Raw genomic sequence first — 20,744 nt, forward strand, 5'->3', positions numbered from 1 at the left:
TTTCATTTCTGTTTGCCTTGCACACAAGGTTCGTTCCACAGCTGAGACTTCAGTGTTGGTATTGAGGTATAGGCAAAGTTTGAAGCCAGGAAGAAAAGGCTGATGGAAAAGGTCAAACATATACCTAGGTTTTGCTAATTTTTTTTTTTGTGGCACTTAAATGGAAAAGATGAACTAATTTTCCCCCCCAACATTTCTAAAACGCTAATGTCCTTGTTAATAATAACCTATCTAAATACTGACGCAAAAGAGATGCACAATTTTTTTACGGGTTTCTCAGGGAGTTCCGCACTATCCGGACCAAGGGACCCTCTCTGCATCCACCACCTCCCCTGACACCGGATCGCTTCGCGCCCCGGCTGCCGCCGCCGCGGTTCCTCGCCGTGCCTCGAGCCCGCAGCGAACCCGCGGCGCCTGTGTCGCGGCGCCGGGCTCGGCTGTCACAGCAGCCCTTGGCACGTCGCCTCCGTCGGTCACCGGAGGAGCGTCCGTCCCCGCGGGCTGGCCCCGCACCCCTGTCCCGGGAGGGCGGCATCGCCCGTCGGGCAGTGCCCAGCCGCGGGGCAGGGGCCAGGGGCAGCGGGGCGAGCCCCGGGGCGGGCGGAGGCGCTGCCCGGGCCGCCGGAGGAGCGCCGGGCGGCTCCGGTTTCCGAGGCGGATTTAACCTTTGCGGCGCGGGCGGGGGGGTGCCGCCATGGGGCGGGCAGGCCCGGCGGGCGCGGGGCCGGGGCGAGGCGGCGCCTCAGGCGCGGCGCTGGGCCGGGGCTGGGGCCGGGGCTGGGGCGCGCAGGGCGGCCGCCGCCTCCCGCCGCGGGGATGAGCGCCTCGGCGGCCACCGGCGTGTTCGTGCTCTCGCTCACCGCCATCCCCGTCACGTACCTCTTCAACTGCCTGGCGGCCACCGGCAGGTGAGGCGGGACGGGCCCGGCGGGGCGTTCGTGCCGGCGGCGCGGGGTGAGCGGGACGGGGCGGGCGGCGGAGCGGGGCGGCCTCGCCGCCGCCGGGTCCTGCCCGCGTCCTCGGAGGGGAGCCGAGCCGGGATGCGGCGGGACGCGCTGGCTGCCGGTGGCCATCCCCGCAGCGCGTCCCGGGCCGGCCGTGCCGCCGAGGGCGCGGTGCCGGCCCCGGGGCAGCGCCCGCTCCGCGCCGGGACCGCGGCCTCCCCCGGGCACTGGCACCGAAATCCGGGTCTGCTCCAAAGCGAGCGGGAGAGCTCGGCAGCCCCGCAGAGTTCCCGAGCCCTCTGCCCGCGGGCACCCTCAGCCCGCGCTGTCGCTGGAAGTGACCCCGCGCTCGGCTGCCAAACGCCGGGATCCCGGAGAAACCGCAGGTCTGGGGAAGGAAAGCTTTTCCTCATGGCAAAACCCGCTTCGCTTAAAGGTCTGCCTGGTATTTCGTGATCCCACAGCCCGGGGTGTTTTGCAACTTTACTGCACAAATATTTGCTTCTTGTTTTTTGCTACATCTGTTCCTTCCCCATTTCCCTCCTTCTGGCCCATAACTGAATTTTTTTTTTGTTTCTCATTGCTAGAGTAATGTCAAATAACACATGGTGACTTACTTGATTAACTGCCAATATTTATTTCAAATTGACAGGCTGCAGTGAAAAGTCACTGCAATATTAACAGCTGTAATGGTATGAAGAAATTCATCACTGGGAAAACAGACTAGCAGAAGATTCAAAGCATAAAGTAAATCAACAAGCTAGTACTGCCCATCCTGACTTAGAAACTATGTGTGCATATTTTCTGCAATATTTGGTCTTGCAAATTCTTCGCAATAATTTTAACTCAAGTTTTGCTAAGGCTGATATTGCCATAATATAATTTGTTCATACACAACTTTTTTCTTGGTACAGGGTGGTACCATGTGTAAAATGATGTACCAGATATTTTTAGATTATGCTTCTGGACTTTACCTAATTTTCCCCTGCATTTTTTCCCTTGCACAAGGACAAAAGTGAAGACTGAGGAGGAGAATCTTACCTTAAAGAGAGTTAAAGATAATTTACACCCTTAGATCTATGTAAAATTTTAAACTGATTTTCCTAGCTTGCATTTTCTTGGGGAAGGAGACAAATTTGCTTTGTGACAAAGATATTTTGTGCTTTGTGCCACTCCCACTGTCCATGCAGTAACGTTATAGCTCCATCTCCAGGGAAAAGATCCTTTTGCATGAGCCCACCTGTGCTGGTCACTGAACCTGCTCAAGTGGTCCTGCCTTGTAGGGCCAGAGAGCCTCTGGTAGCACTTCCATAACTGAACATTAGCCCAGACCCATCAGAGGTGCCCACACTGCTACTCCTATTCGATGGGACTTATGGGATTTATTTTTGAATTTGTAATCTCCTGAGTAGATAATTTATTACTGAGGTTAGATAAAATGTCCCCAATGATCCTTTTTGGCCTTGAAATGTCTGTGGGTTTGATCCTCATCTTTCATTGCCCTTCAATTTTCCCATAGTTTCTGTTTATTTTAGTAAGAAAACTGATTTTAGTCAGACAAATCTAGATTTCTGGATATGTTGTTCATCTAGTTATTTTAATATTTTCTTTTTTTAGCTGATCACACATGCAAAGAGAGGCACATAAATTCTGCAGAACTATAGGATGAATACCATGGCAGACTATGCAATAAACTTTAAAAATCTGTATTTTAAATTATTAAAAGTTACTTTATGAGTATGTGAGTTTGAGGACAGCTGGCTGACAAAGCAAAATTCTATCTGTTTTTCTTTTAAATTCTTCTTTCTTTTTTTTTTTTTTTCCCATACTGTTGCAGTTCCTGGGTGATTGTTGCAGTTGGATTGCTGGTTCTGGTTCTTATTGCTCTGTCAGCTCGTGTTCTTGTCAAGAGGAAGCCACCCAAAGACCCTCTGTTCTATGGTATGTCCTGTGAAGCTGGCTCACAGCAGTGACTGCCTCAGCCATGGCTGTGCTCTAGGCTGCTGTGGCTTCTGCACTTTGCCTTGCTCACCTGCAAAAATGACAACTCATGCTTCCCTCTCTGCTCCTTTTTGCTCCCCTTTCTCCTTTCCTTTCACAGTCAAGGCTGTAAACTCTGTGTGCCCAAGATTTTGGAAAGGCTGCACAGTCCTGTCTGCAGACACTGACCTTCCATGGGGGCTGTGCCTGCAGCTCCACAGAATTCACGTTCCTCAGAAAAGCTTCCTAAGAGCTGTGTTAACCAACCACTAATTAAAAAAATCCTGGGCTGTATGGGAAAGTCATATTGTGTGCTGAATGTCTGTGACCTCCAAGTTGACACATGCAGTTCAATAGATCTCTGCCTGACAATTTATTGGACTGTGAAGCAACTGTGTGATTCCCAGAATTTTTAATTTATTTTTTTCCCTTTTTCCTATTACAGTTTATGCTGTATTTGCCTTTACCAGTGTAGTGAATCTAATAATTGGACTCGAACAGGATGGAATTATTGATGGATTCATGACTCATTACTTGAGAGAGGTAAATAGTAGTTTGGCTTGCAAATGTAAATAAAATCTTCAGTAAAAATAACTTGGTGTAGTATTTGTCACAGAAAAACAGCCACTTACACATTCAAAACAGTCTACTTGAATTTTGTAGTTGACCTGCTTTGTTATTGTTATGGATAAAACCTTCATTGGTTTGCAATCTCCTGACTCATTTGGCAGCAATAATGTAGCTTTCAAGCTCCATTGTCCTTACAGTTAACTTCAGGAACCCTGTTCTGTGTTAACTTCTGTGGGAATTGAAGGGCCTGGACACCATGGCAGAAAACCACAGAGAGCACTTAGGAGTGGATGAGTTACTGCACCAAAATGTGTTACCAAGAAGAAAACAAAATTGCTCCTTTATTTTTGCCTAATCACTTTACCAGAAGGAATTAGAGTAGAGTTAAAAAATGATGATGCCAGATACCTAGTCAGCAGAATCTGCTGGCTGCTGAATATCAACATCCACCAAAAATAGCTCAGTAAGAGCTTGACAGGAAAGTCACTGAAGTCATTGAAAAGATTCCATGAACTTAAGTGTGAAATTAGTTGAATCCTACAAGGTTATATGTTGACATCAATATATTCAGTACTGCTGTAGATCTAGAGATCTAAATACATCTGTGTTTGTTGTATGCTAAATCTATCTTTATTTTGTAGCTTTTTATCACTAAAATATGGAAAAATCATATTTTCATAATGTGGCAGAGTAAAGCTGACAGTCACATCCAGGAGTTTCCATCTTGCATCCTTTATTGCAGATGTGGAACTCCTTCAGTTCTGCCTGATCCTGCCTGGGCCAGCTCTGTGCTGGGAGATGTGGATTGTCAGTCAGGAGCTGAAATGTGGATTGTCAGTCAGAATCTGAAATGTGGATTGTCAGTCACAAGCTACAATGTGGATTGTCAGTCAGAAGCTGTACCACTGCTTGAAGAAACATTAGTTACTGTTCTGAACTTGTTTCTTGCTGTGCTTTATGGTTGTTTCTCTTGCTCTGAGCTCTGTTTCTCCTCCCAAACCCCGTTCCCAGGGGGAGCCCTACCTGAACACTGCCTATGGCCACGTCATCTGCTACTGGGACGGCTCGGCGCACTACCTGATGTACCTGCTGATGGTGGCAGCTATTGCCTGGGAGTGAGTCTGATCACCTGGCTTGCATTCTCACATCATCTACAAAGGCCTTTCTTTTCCATGCAGTACTTAGGTTTTTATTTCGGGGTGGTTTCATGTTGTAGGCCAAAGCAACGCTGTTGAAATTTCATTACTTTCAGGGGTGCTACCCTTGCCAAGTTACCCTTCCTCTCAGCTGACTAAGCCCAGAAAATGCATGGAGATGCATCCTGTCTTCCTCCTGCAGCAGACTGTAGCACATCTACATGGCTTTGTCTTAGCTAAAAGCTGAAAGAGGATGTGCATTAAAAGCATGCGTGAAAAAAAATTGTTTTTCACATAAAAAATTTATGATAGGAATAATGTATTGCTTAGCACCATGATGATCTCTCATCCCTGTTAGAGAGTGACATGAAGTTTAAGAGAAAAAGAGGTTATTGCTAGAGATTCTTATGCTTCTTGCTGTTGAATGAAGAGTTTCTGAGAATAAGCACTTAAATTCCAGAGGCAAATGTACCTGCTGGTACCAGTAGCATTAACAGTATTAAATGAATTGTTAATTGTCTTATAGTTTTGTACAGCCTGAGATGTGCTAACTCGTGCAGTCAGCCTTCAGAGGAGTGACACACCAGCAAACAACTGAGTATGCCCAAAGGCTGTGCTGAGCATGGGATAACCTTGTCCTACAAGTGTATGATTTCTCCATGACCCCTCTTAGAGGCAACAATCCATTCTTGGCTTGTGGTACAGGCTTTAAAAGCCTCCACTTGGTAAAATACAACCCCAGCAATGACTATAATATTCAGGGTAGGGAATTTTTAGAAATGGTTCAATAATTATGTCTTGTTTCCTTTTTTTAACAGACAAAGCTATAGAACCATTGGTCTCTACTGGCTGGGTTCCATTATCATGAGCATCATTGTCTTTATGCCTGGAAATATTGTGGGTAAGGAAGTAATTTATATGACCAGCTTTTTCCTGTGAAACATTTTCTAAATTCAGCTTTGTGCTATCTATAGTTTAGTGCAGTGTTGGTTCATTTCTGTATTAATATGAAAGAGGCATTTTAGGAATATCAGTAAAGAGACACAAGAGATCCTAAAATTTAAATATGAGGAAGAAAAGATGAAGACTGGGAAAAAAAACCAAAACCAAAACCCTTTACATTTACTTTGCTTTCAAGGGGAAAAATAAAGTATTGTGTTTTGGTATATGTATAAGGTTTTAATCTAAACCAGGTTTAAGTAATGAGAGAACGTCTCTTAGTATGATAAAAATATAAACCTTACTTTGCATAAAATTTCCAATTTGCTTAGAAGTCTGACTTTCCAACAGCTTGCAAGAGGCACCCAAATCACCTTTAAAAGCCAAAACTGGAAGTTATTCTGTTTTCAAACTAAATTTAACATTCCTAGATTTCTAACATAAATCTGTGCTGTTAGAGGTGAGGATTGCAATAAAAATACTGACATCAGAGTTACTGGCAGGTGATCCATTAAGGTTGAAACCTTTCTGAAGAAAAGATTTCCTTTTTAGCTAAGCTTAAACTGTTGCAAAGTTGACAAATGTTCAGCTGAGAAAAATGTTGATGTGTCCAAATCCTGCAGTCAGTTTTGGGGAAGGTCACTTTGGTCCTGCTTTTCATGCCAGAGGAGGAATATTCATGGTGCAGGCTGGGGCCAGCCCAGCTCCCTCCTCTGAAGACAGACTCACCACAGAGAAAAGCAGGTTTAGTGGAACTGTCCCTTCCTCTGTCCTCTTAAAAGCCTCCCAAGAGCATGCCTGCCACCTGCCTTTCTGACACACAGAGTAGCCAATGCCACAGACATTTTCCTGGTTTACCTGAGGCTGAGGAGAGCTCTCTGAAGGTTTTGTCCTCAGTACAGGCCTGTAGGAGAAATCAGCACTTTGGAAAACAAATGCAGCATCAGAACTTGAAAAATTGATACATTTTATCCCCCATTTTAAAAAGAATGAGGTCTCTGTTTGCAGCAGGTTCCATTGAGAGATTTGAAAGCTGTCCCATCCTGTGCCCAATGCAGTGACAGATGTGGCTTTCCATCTTCTCAAAAAGTCCCTAATTCTGAAATGGCTTCCTGTCTCATGGGCTGTTTTTTACCTGTGTCTCTACTTCTGTTGAGGATGTGATTTTCAAGAGGATTTGTGTGCTAACATTAGTGATTTCTAATGTTTTATGTTTGTTTACATGACCATAGTTGCTTCAGGTTTGATGTTACATAGTATATTTTTAGTTCTTCTGTAACAGAGCTTACAAATTCTCATAAATCTTGTAATAATTTTTTAACAGGCAAATATGGAGCTAAAGTGTGTCCTGCTATTTTCCTAAGTATACCATATGTCTGCCTCCCCATATGGGCTGGGTTCAGAATTTATAACCAACCTTCAGTGACTCACGACACCCCAGTCAAGGTAATTCTGTTGTAGCTCAGTGCTGGCTCCTGTCAGGGCAGCTGAAATAAGCTGGCTGTTTCTGGTGGGTTTTATAGGTCCCCTGATGGAATGTGCTGTGACTGCTCACTCGTATGACAATTGCTGAGTGGCTCTGAAAACTGCAAACATCTCTATCCTGCAGGACTGTTTCAGTATGGTGGAATAAAGAAGAAGAAAAAGAGTCTCATGTCTAGAGTAAAGAACCCATTCATAGGTGTAATTGTGTTTCTAACCTCTATTCAGTTTCTGTCTGTTTCAGTTTCTTAGCCAATGAAAATACTGGCATTTACCAGCTTCTTAAAGCACCATAAAATCCTGTAGAAACACTGCAGGAAAGTACTCTTCTGCAGATGACTTACAGATCTCATGTAATTTAATAATTTTTGTATATACTTTCTGTAATATTGGATTTTAGAGGTGAGACCCTGTACATAAATTGATACAAAAATTCTTTACACATTTCTTGTAAAAAATCTGTAAAAATTTTTACTTAAATTTTTTTAGACTTTTGCCTTTGAAATAACTAGATGGGTTGTAATAAGATTAACTGGGACATCAAAACAATGCATTAATAGTTTATGCACTGTTTATAAAAAAGGTCAAAAAACCCCCTGCAGTACATAGCACAGAACAGATCTTCTAGTTGCTGTAGGCAAGCCAGTTTATTGCTGCAGCACTCCCTATCAGCTGTAAGCAATATCATCAATTAATATTTTTGCATCAAAGAGCTCCTGAGGCTCAGTCAGGTTCAAAGCTGGTGACCTGAAAATTTAACATTGCACTTCTTTGTGAATCCTTTCTTGGAAACCTAAACTTCCTTGCTCAGAAGGTTATAGAAAAAGCCTTGATTCATTTCGCTGGGACCTCATAGCCCACCCAAACTGTTTGCTTTTCAGAAGTTGCATTTAATCTTCACAGGTAAATTATGTTCCATATCTGAGCATGCCTTTAAATCTTAACGTGACTCCTCATGAATTTTTCATGCGACTTTTTCAGTCCCAAATTAAGAATTGTTTCCAGGAAATAATTGTGTTTAATGCTACTAATCAGTGAGATAATCATTGTAAGTCCTGAACATATCAGCAGATCATTTGGAATTAGCTGTAAAATTTATCTTTTTTAAAATTATAATTATTCAAAGTTGGTGTGAAAAGATTTAGGAAGAAAATGTAACATGGTTTTAAACATGCTATAATTAGTATACAGGAAAATACTTACATGAAAGCAACAGAAGCAAAGTGTATTCTGTTGGCCAAGGTGGACATTGCTATAATATTATTACAAACCTGTTAATTAAAAAAATAATCACTGTGGGGGCAGAGGAAAGGTATTCAAGTTTTGATTGCTTTCTAATAGAGGGGGTGCAGGGGAGTGGAATGCTGTGCCCTCATTTGGAATCAAGCCCAGCTCTGCTGCAGTCTTTACAAAGCCCAACAGATTTATCTGCAAGTATATCAGCTCAGAAAAGTTTAATGGAATTTAAAAGTCTTTAACAGAATTAATACACAAATTCAGACTAGTACATTAATTCTGAAGGGACTGACTTTTACAGACAGCACACAAGATTATTCCAATTCCCTAAAACTGATGACATAGAAGCCTCTCAGAAGTTATGGAAAAAAGCTTTTTCCTGGAAGTGGGAGGAATTGCAAAGCATGCCTGGCCACTTCCTTCTTCCTTGCTGCACAAAAGAATCCCTGGGGCTGCAGAGTCTGGGCAGAGTTCAGCGTTGTTTGCAGTGTGTGGGAAACCCCTGGCAGGCCAGCTCTGCTTGGCCAGATGTGTAACTTAACATGTAACTCAGTTTAGCTCTGCTTGGCCAGTGCTCTTAACATGTAATTTAGTTTAGCTCTGCTTGGCCAGTGTTCTTAACATGTAACTCAGTTTAGCATGGGGTGATGGGGCTTTGCTGGGCTAAAGAAAGATAAGGAAAAACTGCTCTTTAGAAGTCAGCAAAGTGCAATCTTTCAAATTCTTGCTTCTGCTTTTTTTTTCCTTTTTTTTTTAAGCTTTGCATTTTCATTTTGTTTGCATGCATAAAGAAAAAAGGTGTGAGTTTTCTGTACCCTGGCAATTTCATAAACTGGTACTGCACCAAGGGTTGCTTCTACTTACAGTGGCTTTGTCTCCAAACCCTCTAAGCACAAAGCTCTATTGTAGCTCTGTGATTACAGTGAATGCACACATCCATTTAATATTTAAAGAGAACTACTGAAATATTTGAAAAGAGGAGATTGTATATATCTATAAGCTTCATACATAGTCCAAAAGGGAAAGAAAATATGTCAGCTTTTCATTATCCTAGGTAGTCTACAATTGAAAATTATTTATAACTCAGCCATAAGTGACCTTTTTCTTTCAAAGGAAGAAATATTTGAATATAGGCATTCTTTGCAGGTAATATTAAAAATACTCCTACACCAGTACTCTGAATGCTATGAAGTGACACCATGCTGCCAAAACCTGTTACTAGGGTTAGAAAATCAAACAAAGGTGTCACCATTTTTTTTCTGAAAAAGATCCTTTAAAATAAAATCAGGAAGAAAAAATTGTTATGAAAGGGATGGCTTATGTTTGCCACAGCCTTATTTTTGTTAATCTGTAATTCAGATCTTGTACTATTTGCTCAGAAATTGTGCTTGCAAGATTGTTTCTCCTGTTTCAACAACTTTATTGTGAGTATCTTGATCCTGTGTGCTTTTAACTATGCCCCTGCATCCTAATTTTTGTTTTGCACTCTGGAGACAATTCCACAAGTGTATAACAGGAAGGAAAGCAGGTTTTTCTTTTGCTGTCTGCATGCCAACAAACGGCCAATAAAAAGGAAGAGGAAATGAGTAACACATATACATGGGGAAGTTTTCCCTCTGAACTACAGACAGATACTCTGATGTGTTTATAGTTTTGTCTGTGACTACACAGTGCAGAAAGTGAGGCTCACATGATTTCCATGTAGGTTTTACTGTGTAGGCAAAGAAATGCCTTTGGTTCCCCCAAGGCACCTTCCCCATCAGACATGGAAATGGCCTTTGCTCTGCAGAGTGTGATCCCCCCACCTCTGCAGCAGGGGGGATTCCTGTGCTGAGGAAAGGAGGCACAAGATCAGAGCCAGGCCCTGGAGGTGCCTCAGTGCCATCCCAGGAATTCCCAGGGTTCAGTGGTAGAAGAGGAAGGGTTTCCACATACTCCATACACACACATTTCATTCTCTATTTGCTCACTCAGAGGACTCAACCAGCCACAGAAAAGCTTTTATTTTATGCCAGTGATAGTCCATTAGTTTTAATAGTGTCACAAGCTGCTGAAAACCAGCATTCAATAATGAGATGGATCCAGGTCTTTTACAAAGCATATTGGATTGAACTTCAAATGTTTGAGACAAACCTTCGTTTCCAAGGCTTTTCTACATAGGGACATTCAGGAAAACAAATTATTTCCAATTACAAAAAGAAAATTTTGAAGAAGTTATGCTGTTTTAAAGCCCCAGGTGATTGCAGAGTTAGTGTTCATTTGATTTAGGTTGCTTGAAATGACACTAATCTGTATTGAGATGGCTTCAGTTGGATCCATCCATTTCTAGAGTTTATTCAGATGAATTTTCCTCACTACATCCTATAAAGTCTGGAGTTGTCTTTTTAGGTGGAAATCTTTCTGTCTCTGAAATCAATGGATAGATGTGATGTTTCACCACTCCACCCTCTTTGCAGTGACTGATCTGGAGTGAAACACACGTGGCATGGAGCCAGGCTGTACCCACTGACCATGTTCTGTGTTGCAGGTGGTTCAGGAAGTCCAGAAGAAAGGACTCTTAAGAAGACCAATAGATTTAATGTTAGCTGCATACCTCATTCTAGCCACGGGGTTTTGCATTTTCAGGGGCATGGTAAGTTGAATATATTTTAATAATTTAAGCTAATTTTCAGTCGAACTTTTAAATTTGAGTCTGTGTGAAAAAGCACGTACATTGTGGTCAGGGGAAATCCTCTAACATTTGGGTTCAAACAGGCCTTAGATATAAAAGAATAAATTGTATATTATAACTATTGGTGCTTTGCTTCTCCATTTTGTGCTGTTTGCAGCATGTTTTTCAAAAGGAGGTGCACAACCACCAGAGTAAAGAGCATCCCAAGAGGAAATCAACATGACCTAAAACTGTTTTCATTGGTCTGTTGTTCCATTTATGGCCCAGAACATGGAGACAAAGCAATTAAAGTGATTCTGTATTCATGTTTTTCTAAATAGTAATGCATACTTAAAATTATATACAAAACCAAGTTAGCTTACATTGTGTGAGATAGAGGAGAACATTTGCACCAAAAAGGAAAAAAAAATTATCCACTTTGTGAACAACACACATTGTTTCTACTTACCAAGAGACAATTTTAAAAAATGGTTGCTCTCTAAGCATAGCTGATTGAATCAAAATTTCTGAGGCAAGGAAGCAGTATTGAAAATGCTTTCAGGAGTAAATCCAGTCATAGGTCAATCTATTCCCTTGTCAGCTCTAATGCATTGTCTGTCTTAAGCAGATGAAACTTGTGTGTCATTCAGTGAGCACAGCTCAAATGTTTAGGCACCTCAGATAACTGCCTGCTTGCTTGATTTGTAGGTTTGATCCTTTCTGGAATCATTCAAGTAGGAGGTGATGATAAATACCCAGCAACATTTTATTTACCTAGCGCAGATTGTCCTTTTGTAGTTGTGCTGCTCACATTCCTCTCTCACCTCCTGTTTCTCTTAAAACTTGCCTCTCAGAAATACTTTTTTTCTTCTAATTTGTCAGACTGTTTTATTTCCTATAGATCACATTACTTCAGGGAAGCACTGATACAGGTTAAATAAGCTGTTTTACCTGTAATTTCACTGTGGAAAATATTGGTCTCGTGGTCTTACTTAGTTCTGCAGTCCTACTTCATTTCTCAGAGGAATTCTTTTTGTTGATTTTGAGACTGTGGTAATTTCCTTATATATTTCCTTCACCAAGCAGGAATTGCTTACTGGCCTTGATTATACATACAGAGATTAACTGAATATCTCTGTGTAAAATGCAGGAACCATAATTTTGCGCAAAAGTTCATAAAACACAATCCATTATAGTCCACTCAGACCTGCTTCTTGGATGCCCATGTTGGAAAAGAACAGGGAGGAATATTGACTGTAAAGTTTTGCATTTCCCCCTCAGAGTCACACAACAAATGCACATGAAATTGAGCTGTGCCAAGCTTGCTGTTCAGCCCTGCAGCCCAGGCATTAACGATGCCACAGACAACCCCAGGGACAGCTGCTCAATGCATTGCTAGCTCAATTTAGAGCAGAATTTTTTTGTAGTAGTTTTAAGGCCAACCACAAAAAGGAACTATTTTTGCAATTTATCCATGTTTATTTGGAACTTTTTCTTCCTATAGGAATGTAAAATCCAATAATCCCTCCTTTACTACTCTCAAAAATTACTTTAAGTAACACCTGTCTCATGTATTGCTCTCCACTGCTGCCTTGTCCCAGTGCAACTCTTTTCTTGGACTACATCCATAGCTTGCTACCCTAAAACTGGGTGCTTATCCTGAAGTTTCCACTCTTAGAGCAATTTTCCATTGGAAAGTTCATTTGGTGGGATCAAAGGCTATTTATCAGAGCAAATCAATAGCAATTATACTTTTGCAACAGCATAGCCAACTGGCTAAATTCTCTTCCAGTCAAAATCTTCAAAGCAGGCTGCCAGCATTTCCTCACAGACCCACTGAGCAGGAGCTGAGAGCAGGCTGCACTTCCCCTTTTATTGGTGACCACATGGATCACCTTTGCAAGCCCCAGGGTAGCTGTGCTTCAGACCATGAGTGCACCTAGTGCTGGTAACACGTGTTAAATTGGCTGGCTTCAGAACAAACTGATGACTGGAAGTTTTAAAACCCCTTCTCAGATTGCCCTGGACTGCCCTGCTGAGCTCTGCCGGCTGTACATCCAACTGCACGAGCCCTACATAAAGGATCCTGCTGCCTATCCCAAGCTCCAGGTAAAGCACTGGCCATGGAGTGCTAAGGAGGGATTTGTAAACAAAGATGAAGCCATGGGTTTCACAGATGACAAGATTAATATGGGAATTATCATTCATGGCAAGTTAAAGGGTATTGTCCAGTACCATTTCTAGCCATTGTAGGATAGCAAATCCTTGTTGTGATAAGCTTAACTTAGGTTCAAATTGGTTACATGGAGCTACACATCCTAATTACTCAGGGTTCTTTTAACATAGCCCATAAAACAGATCTGTGTGCTTTTTATGTTCATTTCCCCTCCTTAGAAAGGCAAAGTAGACTTTCAGTCAGGAATTATGGGGCAGGAAGGGGTGCAGTAGGACTAGACTCCTTAGGCTCACATTGCACTTCCATCCTCAGTGACACACTCTTGAAAAAGGGCACTGCATACAAAAGGCATTGCAGATGAGGGAATGTTGTGCCTTAGTTCTGCAGAATTTGATGTTGACATTCTTTTGCAAGCCTGGCTGCTGCAGGGAACAGGGCCCAAAGCAGTCAGAGGGCACAGGGGTGAGGAAATGAGCAGAAACCAAGTGTCACTGCTAGATGAGTTCTTCCTGGGAAAGGGAGGGCATGGCATGGGGCATGGGAGAACTGTGTCCCACAGCTCCAGCTGGGAGTGCAGTGGAGCCTGACAAAGGCTCCCTGCATTTTGGAGTTAAGCCAGGCCATGCTTTTTGGCATGGTCTCAGGATAGGAAGGGGCAGGAATACGTGTCCTGGATGAAGTGTGCATGGATGGGGCAAGGAGACAACAGCCACCAATATCAGGAGAGACCTTAGGGTAGTTGGATCCAGTCAACAGCATCCAGGTGTGACAAAAAAGCCTGGGAATCACTGCTGCCGGAAGTGTAGTTTTGAGCAGTCTCAACTCCTCAGTGAGCAGCTTACTGATTTGTAAATGCATCTCCCTCACACTGCAAAGCAACTAATATTTGTGTTTGAAATGCAGATGCTGGCATACATGTTCTACTCAGTGCCATACTATGTGATTGCTCTCTATGGCCTGCTGGTGCCTGGCTGCTCCTGGATGCCTGATTTGACCCTTATACATGCTGGAGGACTAGCTCAGGTATTTCTTTGCAAAATTTTCACTTTTAAATTACATTATAATAAGTAGAGACCTATGGAATCAATGATCTTCCCATGTAGGTTTTGTGCTGATGTAACCCAGATCACCTTTCATATCTGTAAAAACCCATTAATTTAAGGGAGTGAAAAATCAAATCTACTACTCTCTAATGACCACATTCTTGCTTTGCAGACTTCTCTCCTTCTACACAATGTTTTTATTGGGCTCATTGAAACCTTATTAAGCACCATGCACTCTTTAGCTGGCATCATGAAGGAAGCCCATCTTAAAGCTGTGACAGTCAATCGTAAAAAAACCCAACAAAACCCAAACACAACACAACAGCACAATACATTGTTTCCATAATATGGGTTGGTCAAGTAGGTAGTTTGAAATATATAAAGAGAAAAAGTGTCTCCTTGTCACACAAAATGTACAATATCAGTAGATGATGTTGAGAGAACTCAGGGAACCTCCTGGGCCACAAACCACAGTACCACTCAGAAGTGTTTGTGTTCCCAACAGCAGACAATGATAATTTTTTCTTTTACTCATTCCACTCTGGTTCTCTTAAATAAACAACTGTAGTTAATTACTAAATGGGGCTGATGCTTATGAGAAGACCGACCAAAACAATTCAATAGGAACTAGTAAATGACTTATGACAGACAGATGAGCATTAAGCAGATGAGACACAGGGACAATTGGTTTGTTCTGTACATAGGAAATGAAATGTGTGAGCTCAGAAACAGACAACACAGAAAATAAGCACGACAATCCTGCCACAATAGTGACAACACAGGCACACAGCAATAACTGTAATCCAAATACCACTATGAGACAAACACAAACCAACACGGTTCCTCAGGTCTGACATAATCATAGAAACAAACTACAGTCCACTTTAACTGCCCAATAAGAAGGGTGGAGTGATATTTTCTATTTGGAAGCAGTTACTGCAGAGAATAGGACTTCTTTTTTCTTCTCTACCAGTTTGTAGAGAATCTTGAACTATCATGTTATATCAAAACAGAATCTGGCAAACATTGATGAGGAAGTTTAGATGCTCAAAAGGTATAATAAATACTGTACAACTGTGTTTGGCCAAAATCTAATTTAAAAAAAAAACAAAAAAAAGCACAAGCTAGCTAAGTCGGCCAGGCTGTGTCGGGAACTTCCTCTACTGACAGATTACTCAGGTTCCATAAACTGCCCAAACAATCAGGGAAAAAACACTCCTTCAAAGATGTTAACACAGGAAAAAGTAAATCAGAAGTCAGTGTGCTGACTACCACAACCTTGCAAACTTACCAGAAAGCTCAATCTCCCAGTCTGGAGGTGATTTTTTTTTTGTAGGTTTGGTTTTTTTTCCCACCTTTTATATGTTTCCTGTAACAAATAATCACCTTTTTTTTTTTTTTTTAACAGTCCTTTGTACCTTTTAGATGTGTGAATGCTAAACTTTGTTGCTGAAGTCTAAAACCCCTCTGTTGTTCTTTGTGGTTCTGCCTCAGGATGTCCATTTACACATTAGACTAACACCCAACATTTTCCATTTCACTACTTAAAGCTTGTCCTGGCACCAGCAAATGCTGTGGGCTGACAGAAACTGATTAAGAGAACTCTATGTTGCTGTGCACTCTTCATATTTTATCTTGCTTCCAAAAACAGTTCTTGACATTTGGGAGAGGGTTTTTTTTTGTCATTTTGACTTTAATGCACTGCAGGATGAACTTCAGTTATCCTACAAATAAACATGATTTAATTGATTTGATAAACTTGGTAAACTGTGACCAACCTGGGATGTAAAATGCATGTGACAAAGAACTGAGGACTCTTTCTTGATTATTTGAGTGCTTTGTCATTTTGAGGCAAAAACCACATTTACAGGTTTGTCTACTGTTACCTTAAGTTAAAACACTTAACTGATAATTAATATGTAGTTACCAAACAAACTTTGCTTCCTCTCACACACAAGGTCCAATACAGGTAAGTGTCTGGTGGTGGAAGCAGTGGGCACTGCTCCCTGGGAATGAACACTGCTCCTACAGATGGGGAACATGGAGATTTTAATTATTTTTATTTCTATCATTATGATGTACTTTTTACAAAAACAAGTCACAAAATACCATGTGATGCATCTAAACTAAGAACCTCCAAAGTGCCTACTAGCCTTTCACACAGACACACATTTACTGATTTTCAGAATTACAAATAACTCAGCTGGAATGACTCCATTACTAACATTCAGACTCCAAAACCAGTTGGGACCCAATAATTACTAGACTTTCTGAAGCTTCAGGAGGAGCTCTTTGAATTTCATATGAGTGAAGTACTGGGAGCTTTGATTATACAAAAGGGTTGGAACAGCCTCTGAACTTAATAGTACTGGTATTTCCCTATGCAATTGAGCCATGTGAGAAGGGATGAAGAGCCACAGCCTTACTAGCCAAAATCAGTTTCACCAACTCTCTGCAGCCCATTTCTGTTTTCTCAAATGTAGAGTTTACCTCTATTCCCTCTTAGTGTTTTCCATAACCCTGCTTTTTTTGTGGCTACTTTCTGCAGTGTTTCTTGTCTATCAGAGACCCTAAACCCAAGGCATGTATTTTTCTAGGTTACACCCCTTCTATTTGTTGGCTTTGTTAGGCTCATGAGACCAGGTCCAAACCCTTCCAAAGTTACAGTCTTTGCCTGATTTTACTCAGTCTTAGAGAGAAGGCACAGAGTGAAGAAGGACTCCTAACCTTTTTCTGGGTCCTTCTCTGTCCTTAACTGCAGGGTAAAAAATACCTGGAATACTACCTATGATTAGGCAACAAGGCAAAAACTGTTGTAAAAAGTCCAAATCCAGACTGCTTCATACAGACAAGCAGGTCAGTGAGAAGCAGGCAGACACAGAGTGCAGTGCCAAGACACATCCAGCAGCTTCCACCTGCTGGGAATGCCAGGGAGCAGAGTGGCCAAGGCTTCAGGGGTGACAAAGGCTGCATGTTGAGGATGTAGGGCTACCTTAGAAGGTTACCTGCAGCATCTCATCTGGTTGATTTCTCAGCCAAGGCTCTGGGGTTTGTTGGAGCCTCAAAATTCTCCACTTGGAGAGGGGATCAGTAACAGAAAGCACCGAGGAATGGCTTATTTGCTGAGAGACCCCAGTCACAGCGAGGTAACACAACAGACTCAGGGTTTCTCTCACTGAGCACCAGCCTGCTGCACACAGGCACAGAGCTCTGCAGGGACTGACAGCTCAGAATTAGGGGTTTGCTGCCAGTCTGCCTGAAGAAAGAGCAGCACTGGGCCACTGGTGAGTGAGAGATCTGCTTTTAAGACATATCCCCTGCTCCAAGTAAGAAAGAAAAAAAGAGGGGAAAGAAAAAAAAAGAAGTAGCAGCAGAGAACAGTCATGGTAAGAGAAACACAGGAGATTAAAGACATAACACAATTTTCACAGAGGCAAATCAAATAAATTAAAAAAAAAAGAATAAGACTTTACAGACCTAAATATCCTCCTTGGTAATGAAAGAAGAAGCCATGTGCTACAGTGAAAAACAAGTCTAATAAACAATAACCTCATTATATGGTACATCATTAACCAATAAAAATCTTTGTAGGCTACAGACAGGACATCATGTTACTGCTTTTTGGTTTTACAACAATTAAAGCTCACTAATGTGCCACAACTCCTGTAAGAGACAAGACCACACAGTAAGGCTTAGATACTCAGGCATCTTGGGGGCTCTGGGAGTTCTGGGTCTCTCAGAAGCATCCCCTTACAGCTCCTTCTGACAAGGTTTACTGTGAACGATGAGAAATTTACTGTCAGCTTGCTCTGATGCACAGCTGGCCACTCCTGCAGACAGGCAGGCCTCCCAATCCTCCACAGAGAAGGAGCAGCTCTGCAGCCTGTTCACCCAGACAAGGCTCTAAAATGCAACCCAGAGGCTCTCAGTGTCTGGGAGAACGCCAGACAGCCCAAACTCCTGCCTGCAGCCTGCTGGCAGCTCTGTCTGTCTGTCTGGAGTCTGCTACGAGAGGGCTTTGCTGCTGAGCTGCCCTGGCTGCCTGGGCTGAGGAGGCTCCCCAGCAGGATTTCAGGCAGCAGGGATTTCAGCCAGCTCACCCAGGGGCCACAGGCAGGGCCTGCCTGGGGCAGGTGAGAGCAAACAGGCTGCAAGAGACAGAGTGAATTACCAGGCTGATATAAAAAGGCTGACAGTGTGCCCCCGAACATCTGTTTGCTGTGCAATAGCTATTTACAGAAACATGCTAAGTGGCACTCTGCTCAAGTGTGTTTGTATTTGATTTCGTTGATTACTTTGTTTCCTGGCTCAGGTTTGCTCAATGAGCTCTCCCAATTCAGTTGAGTTGGTTGGAATCACCTGAAAACCAATTTCTGTTTCTGTTTTGATGGATGGTCTCAGCCTCACCTTTTGCTGGGGTGGTGGATTGAAACACCTGCACTTTATTTCCCCTTCCACTCTGCTGTGAACAGAACCATGTTCTACGTGAGGCCAAAATGACTCCTGCTGAAGCCAGAACAGAGGATGTAATTTGGCCATAGCGTTCCTCTGTGTTCCTAAAATCCTGATGTCTCAGTGCTCTCCTTATGATCAAATTGATGTTCATCTTCTCAGATCTCCTCCACTGCTAGCTAACTAAATAGTAATGAAAAAAATTGGACACACAATAGTTAATGTGAATGAGCTGTGGCTTGAAATAGCAGGTAACAGATGGAAACAAAAGACACCGACTATCCTGACACTTCTATCTTTAAATGTTTGTTTATGCTAAAAATATGCTTCAGGCCAGCAAGCCTGTCTGTGCCTATAACCTTCACTGTATGCTCAGTCTATACTTCAAACCAGCCCCAGCCTGAAAGCCAAATATTGCAGACATTTTCTGAAATCATCAGGAGTTGTGGGATCAGAATCTGGAACAATCTGGGTTTAAGATTAAAAAGTCCAAACCCAAACCAGAACTAACAGAGGTTCCAAGACTCTCCTTTCTAACTTTACTCAGAGTGTCTGGCTGCTCCCATTGATGCCAAACTCCCAACAACCCTCCCAGGCAGGTGGGTGAGAGCCCTCCCCCTGACTGGGCTCTGCAGGGATGTGCCCTTCAGTGGCCACTTTTCTGGGGAAGGATCATGCACAAATTGTGACCCAGAAAGCCAGGGTGGAATCCTGTACCTGATGAAATTATCACTGCCACCATGTGCATAAAGAAACCTCTTACCATGCCACTGATGGTTCCAGTTATGCCTCATACACCAAGATATTAATGATTTTAGTTTAGGCTGTATTTTTATACCACTGTGCAAAAGTATGATGGATAATTCTGGAATAAGAATAAGGGCTGGCTTGGAAAATGTCACTGGAGATGCAGACTTGAATGCAGATTGTGCCATCTTTCCAAAAATATACATCAACTTTACCTTTTTTTAATATATGTGTTATATACACACCACAGGCTCAATTTTCCCATATTGGTGCTTCTCTTCATGCTCGAACTCCTTACATCTACAGAGTCCCTGAAGAAGCAAAAGAGTTTTTCCTGATCTTGAACATAATGTATGGGATTCTTCCTCAGCTGTTCGCTTACAGGTGTGTCAACAAGCCAGAGTTTTTCATGAAACCAAAACAAGAAGAAAAACCAGAATAGCAGAACTGTTTCCAGCTCCTGTCCTTGGCTATGTATATAACTGGGTTGGGATGTAACTGAACTGCTCAGAGGGAACCCAAATGAAGCGTGTAAGATGTGTAAAATTGCACAACTGTGTAGTCGCACGGTCTGCTCTGTTTATCCTACTGAAAAAGGGAAAATAAAGACAACTGCCTTCAGCACCACTTCTCAACATTGTGACTTTGCAGTGCATTGCCAGTTCCCACAGCTATTTTTAAGTAAGCTGCTTTGACAGTTTTAGAAATACTGCATGAAGTTAAATAATAATAATGATGTCAGTGTTTAGCCTCCGCACACTGAAGAATAGCAGTGCTAGCAGTCCCTGCACAGAGCTACTGCACAACACGAAGGCCAGCATTGTGAAGCATGAAAAATTAACATACATAACTCTGTCACATGCACATGTTTTATTTGTCAAAAAGTATGTCTTGTGGGTCGACCTTGTTAAAAATCCCAAGAAATCTTTTAAGAAGCAATCAACTCTTATAGTAAGACTCCACATATGATAAGCAAATCATATAGTTTTGTTAATTCTCTTCAGGATTCACTTCTGCAAGGACTGCTCCCCTGCTTGAAGCCCAGCAGGTGCTCAGCAGCCCTTGTGGCTGGGCACAGAGGGCTCAGGACCGTGAGCCGCTGGGCTCAGGCCGCTCGTGCGTTTCCAGAGGAGGGGTTTTGGCTGTGTCTCTGCAGCTACTTTTGCTAATGCTGCTGGCTCAGAAACAAGCAGCAGCAAACTCAGCGACCTTGGTTTGGGCAGCTTACGTTTCTATTTGCAATTACAGCTATTTCTATGCCTTCTATGTGTATTTATATTAAAAGCAGTACACCTAGTGCCTTTCTCACAGATGAAACTAGCTGATACGTTTTAACTGGAAACACTTTATTTGGGTTTGTTGACTTCTTGGTGTTTGGATTGAAAGAAT

The 20,744-nt window shown here is 42.4% G+C and overlaps 1 protein-coding gene across 2 annotated transcripts; it reads left to right on the plus strand.

The window, feature by feature from the left end:
- The first annotated feature begins 403 nt into the window (after positions 1 to 403).
- On the plus strand, positions 404 to 19,990 carry TM6SF1 (transmembrane 6 superfamily member 1). 2 transcript variants are annotated; one of them, XM_064389089.1, is made up of 10 exons: positions 404 to 908; positions 2,782 to 2,885; positions 3,370 to 3,467; positions 4,506 to 4,609; positions 5,449 to 5,531; positions 6,894 to 7,015; positions 10,815 to 10,919; positions 12,954 to 13,046; positions 14,017 to 14,136; positions 19,606 to 19,990. In XM_064389089.1, the coding sequence occupies exons 1-10, from the start codon at positions 817 to 819 to the stop codon at positions 19,795 to 19,797; spliced, it is 1,113 nt and encodes a 370-aa protein (XP_064245159.1). In that variant the 5' UTR covers positions 404 to 816; the 3' UTR covers positions 19,798 to 19,990. The 2 variants fall into 2 exon arrangements, with proteins under 2 accessions (XP_064245159.1, XP_064245160.1); XM_064389090.1 differs by lacking the exons at positions 6,894 to 7,015; positions 10,815 to 10,919; positions 12,954 to 13,046 and having other exon boundaries at positions 731 to 908; positions 14,017 to 19,990.
- Positions 19,991 to 20,744: the final 754 nt, after the last annotated feature.

The sequence above is a fragment of the Passer domesticus genome, chromosome 14, assembly GCF_036417665.1.
Source record: "Passer domesticus isolate bPasDom1 chromosome 14, bPasDom1.hap1, whole genome shotgun sequence".
In the NCBI taxonomy this organism is placed as follows: Eukaryota; Metazoa; Chordata; class Aves; order Passeriformes; family Passeridae; genus Passer; species Passer domesticus.

Excerpts from the sequence above, each read along its gene's own strand:
- TM6SF1 (XM_064389089.1), top strand. The coding sequence starts at position 817 with ATGAGCGCCTCGGCGGCCACCGGCGTGTTCGTGCTCTCGCTCACCGCC. Across the intron at positions 2,886-3,369 it reads CAAAGACCCTCTGTTCTATG|TTTATGCTGTATTTGCCTTT; the intron begins GTATGTCCTGTG and ends TTCCTATTACAG. Across the intron at positions 4,610-5,448 it reads GTGGCAGCTATTGCCTGGGA|ACAAAGCTATAGAACCATTG; the intron begins GTGAGTCTGATC and ends TTTTTTTAACAG.